General features: G+C 41.0%; 1 protein-coding gene across 1 annotated transcript in view; it reads left to right on the forward strand.

Annotated features, from left to right (window-relative positions):
* Nucleotides 1-7,561, forward strand: part of MNS1 (meiosis specific nuclear structural 1) — a 122,058-nt gene extending 114,497 nt beyond the window's left edge. The window contains exon 10 of the mRNA XM_033920494.1: nucleotides 7,167-7,561. Within this exon, the coding sequence (XP_033776385.1) occupies nucleotides 7,167-7,271 (105 nt within the window). The 3' untranslated portion in view covers nucleotides 7,272-7,561. The remainder of the gene's footprint in view (nucleotides 1-7,166) is intronic.
* The last annotated feature ends 1,387 nt before the right edge of the window (nucleotides 7,562-8,948 follow it).

The following is an 8,948-nucleotide window of genomic DNA, read 5'->3' on the forward strand; positions in this document are numbered from 1 at the left end:
AAACTCTGTAGCAGGGTTAGGACGGCGGAGGAGTGTGAAGACCTACAAAGGAACCTGAACAAACTGGAGGAGTGGGCAAATAAATGGACCTGATGGGTCGCCGCGGGAGCGGACTGCTGGGCACGATGGGCCTATGGTCTGACCCAGCGGAGGCAACCTCTTATGTTCTTATCTAAGTGAAAATGTGCTGCACTCTCAAAAATGGGCTTCTTTCTCTTGATTTAGAGCATTTCTCTTTATTAACCTATGATACCTGACAATGGATTAATTGTAGTAATTATAGAATATCCTAGAAGAGACAGACCAATAACGTACCTAGAGCTCCATACTTATTAAGACAAGTGAACAGGTTTTTGTTAAATCTTATGTTCTTCTCATTGACTCTAAAGGATATCTTTTGGACAGAATGTTAGCAGTCCAAGGGAATCAACAAGAGCCTGATTTACAGTCAGGTGCATTGCTGAATATATGTATAGATGGTGACCATTCTAGTGACTGACCATTTAATTTAAGATTGTTATTAATCAATCCAGTGGCTGAATAATGCAACTTTAAAGGATAATTGCAGGTTCCACTTCCAGCCTTCTTCAAAGCTAGCTTCCTTATTATATGGGTAAAATAAGAACATAAGAAGTGCCATCCCCAGAACAGACCCTAGGTCCATCAAGTCCGGCGATCTGTACACGCGGAGGCCCCGCCAGGTGTACCCTGGCATAGTTTTAGTCCACATATCACTCTGAGCTTCTCATAAGGAGAAGTGCATCTAGATTACCCTTAACCATGTCACTTTATGCCTCTCATAAGGAGATGTACATCTAACTTATCCTTAAATCCTAGAACGGTGGATTCCGCAATTACCTCTTCAGGGAGAACATTCCAAGTGTCCACCACTCGTTGCGTGAAGCAGAACTTCCTAATATTTCTTCTGAACTTGTCCCCCCTTAGCTTCAGTCCATGTCCTCTTGTCCGTGTCACATTGGACATTGTAAATAATGTTTTTTCCTGCTCTATTTTGTCGATTCCTTTCAGTATTTTGAAAGTCTCGATCATATCCCCTCGCAGTCTCCTCTTCTCAAGGGAGAACAATCCCAGTCTCTTAAGTCGTTCCTCGTATTCCAAGTTCTCCATGCCCTTTATTAGCTTTGTTGCTCGTCTCTGCATCCTCTCGAGCATTTTTATATCCTTCTTTATGTATGGAGACCAATGTTGGACGCAGTGTTCCAAGTGTGGTCTGACCATCGCCCTATAAAGCGGCATTATTACTTTCTCCGATCTACTCTTGATTCCCTTCTTTATCATGCCTAGCATTTTATTTGCATTCTTCGCAGCCGCCGCGCATTGCGTCGATGGCTTCAGAGTCCTATCGATTAATACGCCCAGGTCCTTTTCCTGTTCGGCTTTTCCCAGAATTGCACCTGACATACTATACTTGTGTTCCTTATTTTTTCTGCCTAAGTGCATCACTTTGCATTTTTCCACATTAAACTTCATCTGCCATTTATCTGCCCAATTCTCCAATCGGCTCAAGTCACTCTGGAGTTCCTCACTGTCCTTTTGCGATTTGATGGCCCGGCATAGCTTTGTGTCATCTGCAAACTTGATGATCTCACTGGATGTTCCATCCTCGAGGTCGTTGATGAAAATATTAAATAAGATGGGCCCAAGTACCGAGCCCTGGGGCACACCGCTAGTCACATTCTCCCAGTCTGAGAACTTCCCATTTGTGCCCACTCTCTGCCTTCTGTTCTCCATCCATTTGCCTATCCATCTTAGTATATCACCTTCTATTCCATGGCCTTGCAGTTTCCTGAGGAGTCTTACATGTGGAACCTTGTCGAACACTTTCTGAAAATCCAAGTATATAATATCCACCGGTTCTCCATTATCAGTTTGTCTGTTCACTGTCTCAAAAAATTGAAGAAGATTCGTCAAACATGACTTCCCTTTCCTGAATCCATGTTGGATGGCTTTCATCAAGTCGTGTGTGTCTAATTGTCGGGTTATGCTATCCTTGATCAGCGCCTCAACCATCTTCCCAGGGACCGACGTGAGACTCACAGGTCTATAGTTGCCCGGTACACCTCTTGATCCTTTTTAAATATTGGCGTGACGTTCGCTATCTTCCAGTCGTCCGGTATCTGTCCTGTTTTGATTGACAGGTTGGCAAATTTTTGCAATAGTTCTCCGATTTCCACTTTTAGCTCTTTCAAGACTCTCAGATGAATTCCATCCGGTCCAGGAGATTTGTCACTTTTGAGTTTGTCGATCTGGCAGTAAATATGGTCCAAGTCCACTTTTACTGTGGTAAGGCTGTCCTCTGTTACTCCTTTGAACACTTTCACTGCTTCCAGAATTGTTGCAGTGTCTTCCTTTGTAAAGACAGACGCAAAGAAGGAATTTAGTCTGTCCGTGATTTGTTTGTCTTCCTTTTTTTTTAACTTTCTTTATTGATATTTTGAACTTGACAATGTATACATTTGAGAAAACAAAAAAAACTGTATGAAAATACATTATTAACATCAGAATTATTACAATAAAGATTTTAAATCCCTTCTAACCTATAACAGTAATGATGTATATTATACTATCAATATTATAAAATATTATGAAATTTATTCCTCTAAATAAATAATGCACCCCCCAACCCACCCTGGATGTGCAAAGGAATCTAACATAAAGAAAAAGGAATCACTTTGATTATAATGTGACAAAATTAGTTAATGGACCCCAAATCCCCTTAAAGGATTTAACAAACCCTAAACGTTCTGCCATAATCTTTTCATATTTATATGTTGCACATACAGTTGCCCACCAAAAACTAAAATTAATCCTATCATGATGTTTCCAATTAGAAGTGATCATTTGTCTTCCTTGATGTACACCAAAAAATGAGGAAGAAAGGAACAGAAATGAGGGACTGGCAGCCCAACTAGGGGAAGGTAAGAGAAGCAAAACACATGTAAAACCAGCAGAGAAAAGAAAAGACCAGGACTTAAATTGCTTGTACGCTAATGCAAGGAGCCTAAAGACCAAAATGGGAGAATTAGAAGCCATAGCCAAAAAAGAAAACCTAGACATCATTGGAATCACGGAAACATGGTGGAATGAGGATAACCAGTGGGACGTAGTGCTGCCAGGGTACAAACTCTATAGAAGAGACAGGACCCATAAGAGGGGTGGAGGAATAGCACTATACATAAAAGACACCATTCCCTCGTCCGGAGTGGATATAGAACCAAAGGCGGAAGGACTGGAGTCATTATGGGTCAAATTACCAGGAAAAAGTGGCCTTGACATAAGATTGGGTCTATACTATCGTCCACCAGGACAAACGGAAGCTAACGACAAAGATCTGGCAGCAGAACTGAGGCGGGAAGGCAACAACAGTAATGTGACAGTAATGGGAGATTTTAACTACCCCGGGATTAACTGGAATATTGGAAACTCAAACTGTGCGAGGGAAACAGAATTCCTAGAGGCTGTGAGGGACTGCTTTATGGATCAGCTTGTCAAGGAACCAACAAGAGGATATGCCACTCTTGACCTAATCCTCAACGGAATAGGGGGACCTGCAAAAGAAGTGAAAGTAATAGGACCACTAGGAAACAGCGATCACAACATGATCCAGTACAAATTAGGAGTAAGTACAGCAAAAGGGAAGAGAACCACAGTGACAACGTTCAACTTCAAGAAAGGGAACTATGATGCTATGAGAGCAATGGTTAAAAAAAAACTTAGAAACAGCTCAAGGAAAACAGAAACGGTAGAGCAAGCCTGGTCTCTATTCAAGGGCACAGTGCAAGAAGCACAACATATGTACATCCCCAGATTTAGAAAAGGGTGCAAAAAAAACCGAACAAAAAACCCCGCATGGATAAACGACGAGGTGAAGAAAGCGATAGGAGACAAGAAAAAATCATTCCGGAAATGGAAAAAGGACCAAACTGGGGAAAACTGGAATGAACACAGGAAACACCAAAGAGAATGTCATCAAGTGGTTAGGAGAGCGAAAAGAGAATACGAAGAGAAACTGGCCAGGGAAGCAAAAAACTTCAAATCATTCTTCAGATATGTTAAGGGGAAGAAACCAGCGAGGGAGGAAGTAGGACCGTTGGATGATGGAGACAATAAGGGAGTGATAAAGGAGCAAAAAGAGGTAGCCGACAGGTTAAACAAGTTCTTCTCGTCAGTCTTCACAAGCGAGGACACATCCAGTGTACCGGAACCCGACGTGATCTTCCATGGTGACCAAGAAGAAAAACTGTCAGCAATAGAGGTGGGCCATGAGGATGTCCTCCAACAGATAGATAGATTGAAAAGCGACAAATCACCAGGCCCGGACGGAATCCACCCTAGGGTACTAAAAGAACTAAGAAACGAGATAGCGGGAATACTCCAAAGAGTTTGCAACCTATCCTTGAAAACTGGAGAGATTCCGGAGGACTGGAAGATAGCAAATGTTACACCTATCTTTAAAAAGGGGTCAAGAGGAGACCCGGGAAACTATAGGCCGGTAAGTTTGACATCGGTTCCAGGCAAGATGGTAGAAGCACTGATAAAGGACAGCATCTGTGAGCACATCGAAAAAAATGGGCTGATGAAAGCGAGCCAACATGGCTTCTGCAAGGGAAGATCGTGCCAAACAAACTTACTGCACTTCTTTGAGGGGGTAAACAGCCAGTTGGACAAAGGGGAACCATTAGACATCATTTACCTTGACTTCCAAAAGGCCTTTGACAAGGTACCCCATGAGCGGCTGCTTAGGAAGCTGTGGAACCACGGGGTGGAAGGGGACGTATACAGATGGATCAAACACTGGTTGGCAGGCAGGAGACAGAGGGTTGGAGTGAAGGGTCACTACTCGGGCTGGAGGAAAGTCACGAGCGGAGTTCCGCAGGGGTCTGTACTTGGACCGCTGCTGTTCAATATATTTATAAATGACCTGGAAACGGGGACGAAATGTGAAGTTATAAAATTTGCGGACGACACTAAACTCTGTAGAAGGGTTAGAACTACGGAAGAGTGTGAGGATCTACAAAGGGACCTAAACAAACTGGAGGAGTGGGCGAATAAATGGCAGATGAAATTCAATGTAGGGAAATGCAAGGTCATGCATATAGGGAGAAAAAACCCGATGTTCAGCTACCAAATGGGGGGATTAGTATTAGAGGGAAGTAACCTTGAAAGAGATTTGGGTGTACTGGTGGATACAACAATGAAGTCAACGGCGCAATGCGCAGCAGCCGCGAAGAAGGCAAACAGAATGTTGGGTATTATTAAAAATGGTATTATGACCAGAACAAAAGAAGTCATCCTGCCGTTGTATCGGGCAATGGTGCGCCCGCACCTGGAGTACTGTGTTCAGTATTGGTCACCGTACCTCAAGAAGGATATGGCAATACTTGAGAGGGTCCAGAGGAGAGCGACACGAATGATTAAGGGCATGGAAAACCTTTCATACACTGAAAGACTGGAGAGGCTAGAGCTCTTCTCCTTGGAAAAGCGGAGACTCAGAGGAGACATGATAGAAACCTACAAGATCATGAAGGGCATAGAGAAAGTAGAGAGAGATAGATTCTTCAAAATTTCAAGACAAAAAAGAACAAGAGGGCATTCGGAAAAATTGGTAGGGGATAGATTCAAAACAAATGCTAGGAAGTTTTTCTTTACTCAACGGGTGGTGGATACCTGGAATGCGCTTCCAGAGGACGTAATAGGGCAGAGTACGGTAATGGGGTTTAAGAAAGGATTGGACAATTTTCTGTTGAAAAAGGGGATAGAGGGGTATAGATAGAGGATTGCTGCACAGGTCCTGGACCTGTTGGGCCGCCGCGTGAGCGGACTGCTGGGCGCGATGGACCTCGGGTCTGACCCAGCAGAGGCATTGCTTATGTTCTTATGTTCTTATGTTCTTTCCTTCCTTGGTCGTCCAGCGGTCCCACTGCCTCTTTTGCGGGTTTTCTCCCTTTCACGTACTGACCAGTTATTCAGATAGAAACATATAACTTGCCTATCAGGCTGTGAACATATAACTCTCTTTGAATATAGGGCCTTAAGGTCTGGATTCTCACACGACAGCCCCATTTAGAGAATTGTGGCCATGTCAGAAATAGGCGCCAGAAATATAGGCCATGGTTTTACAGGCCTATCTTTCAGGCACCTACTTTCAATGAGAATTGTGTCAGAGACGCCTACCGGCGCCTACGTCAGCTTCTGGCATAAACCATGCCTATTTTAGATGTAGGTGCCTCTATGGATGGGAGTTGGCCGCCATTGTTTGTAGGTGCTTACAAGTGCCTACATTTTTTCAATTAGATTTTACATTACATTAGGGATTTCTATTCCGCCATTACCTTGTGGTTCAAGGCGGATTACAAAAGAGTTATAGAAGGTGGATTACAAAAAGATATAATAATAATAATAACTTTATTCTTGTATACCGCATTACCATGGAAGTTCTATGCAGTTAACAGATGAAGAGACTGTATATTTACAGCAAAGTTATTTTTACAGCTAAGTTACATTTGCAGTGAAGTTACATTTGTTGTAAGTTACATACAGCGATATTACATACAGCAGTGTTACATACGGCGGTGATACATACTGCAGTGTTCGATAAGGCAGAGCAGAGGCATTTAGTATGGGGAGTAACGAAGACGGGATAATTAGATAGGTTGAGCGATCCATTTTGTTAAGCCATTTAGTGGTCATTTCCAGGGAAGATAAAGAGTAGAGCAGTTTTTTTGGGGGGGGGGTCTGAGAGTTAGTGGGAGGAAAGAAGGAAACTTGTGGTGGTTTTAAATGAGAAGTCAATTACTGCATCGTTTATCACCAATTAAACCATTTAAGTTAGGCAGCAGTAGGGCCTTAGAGAATTTGGGCCTTAGTTTTTACTGACAGTGTGTCTTCTCAACTGGGTTATAATATAACTTACAAATTGGCCATACTGGGTCAGACCAAAGATCCATTTATTATTTATTAAGAATTTGAAATACCGCTCCTGCTATTTTGTTCTTATGGACAAATACTTTCTCTAATAAATTACTGTATTGTTGCCAAAGGGGTTAATAAGTAGAACTTAACAAATATAACAATAGCTGTATAATGTATTTCAAATTTATCATGCTACTTCAAAATAAGCTTCACTTTTTCTGTTTTAATTATAGGGTATATTTAAGGATGAAGACGATCTTAAATTGTTTGATGAGGATTTCCAGAAGATGTTTCAGGAAAAAAGAGTGAATATATTATCAGATGAAAACTGGGACTGAGAATTCACTTAAATTATTTCTAGTTTTAGACTTGCCACTAGGTGTCAAGCCTATCTTTGGTATACTTTTGTAATGAACTTGTGTTGTCTTTTACTAGGCATTACTGTGGTTTTTATTTGGTATTGTAGGTGCAGTTTACTTACAGGAATTCAGTTTGCACTTGACATTATTTATTCTTTTTAAAGGAAAGATTTAGCATCTGCCACAAAATCCAGCCACTCTGAGGTACATTGAAGTAAAATAGCAGTACTGTAACAATTGCTTTTACTAATAAATTAATTGGAATACTGCTTTTTTTTTTTTTTTTTTACAGATGCATATCACAAAGACTCTAGTTGAGGATAACATGAATTAAAAAGGGTAGATAATTTACTAACACAAAACATTTTTATTTTATTCTTTGTGCTTATGCCTGAGCATAAGGACTACTTTTTGCAAGGCACAAATTATACACAGTGTCTGTTACAGCAGATACTTCTGCCTAAAATTCAAGACATTTTTGAATACTGTACTTTATTGTTCAACAGGATGGATGGAGCTCCCCAGCCTATCAAGCTTGCAAAACAGTTGAGTTCTTAATGAAACCCCAGAATCCATTACTCCAATAGCTCACTGGCATCAAAGACTTTGTGAATGTATCAAAGTTGAAGGGGACTTTGAGCACAAATTCTGAATTAACTAAGAAAACCCCCCATTATACTGTTTTCAAAGTCATACTAAATATTTAAACAATTGCAAAGCATTTTTAAACTATGTAAAGGGTCCTGTTTCTAGACACCATGTAGAATCCCATCCAGTTACAAGCAAGCACATATAATTAACATGTCTGGTTGAGTTAGCCAAGCCATGAAACCTAGTAAGGTATAAACAGAAATTAGAGGCCCTGGAGCAATGAATTTGAAAGCATAAATTCTCGCTTCTTTTTTTTTTTTTTTTTGGTCCTATAGCAAGTTACTTCCTTGTGCATTTCATCAGTCAACAGAAATTTTATGGCAAAAGCATTGTTCTTAAAAATCCCATTTACTTCAGGTACCAGAACTGGTTTTCTGCCCCAAACATTGCTTATGCATATTTCAAAGAATATGATTCTTGTACCTACCACCACCACCATCCATCCATTTTAGCAAGCTCAGCCTTAAAGTCCAACTTTACAGCAAGCATTAGGTTTAAAATTTGGGCACTGCTTTAGTAAAAGAGGAGCTTGGGTTTTAAATCTAGGGTTTTTCTGCTCTACTAGAGTGAGGTTTTGCAAATTGTGTTCTGCTCAGTGGAAAGTGGTGCGTTGTGTTTACAAAATCCTGTATCTTTGATCAGCTCTGTAGTATAGTAGATTCTTAACCGGAACTCAAACAACCAGCACAAAAAAAATCAAAGAAATACTGTAATACTTTAAACAAAAATGAAAAGAAAATCAATTTCTGGTGGAAATTCAAGTATAAACTTGGGACGCCACACCTGAATACGCCCATGCTTTGCCTACCACATGTCCGGTAGTTTGTCTGGAACAGTTTATAGTATTGCTTGGAAACAAACAGGAGGGATACAGTTCTGCAGTGCCAGTCTGTCAGCTCTTTCACACAGAAGCTGAATGGAGGAAAATGATTTTCTGCCTGAGAATGACCAAAATGACCAGTCTTGAAGATCTTCAGACTGCCAGTTGGCCGAACACTGACTGTA

Source organism: Geotrypetes seraphini, chromosome 14 (genome assembly GCF_902459505.1).
Source record: "Geotrypetes seraphini chromosome 14, aGeoSer1.1, whole genome shotgun sequence".
In the NCBI taxonomy this organism is placed as follows: Eukaryota; Metazoa; Chordata; class Amphibia; order Gymnophiona; family Dermophiidae; genus Geotrypetes; species Geotrypetes seraphini.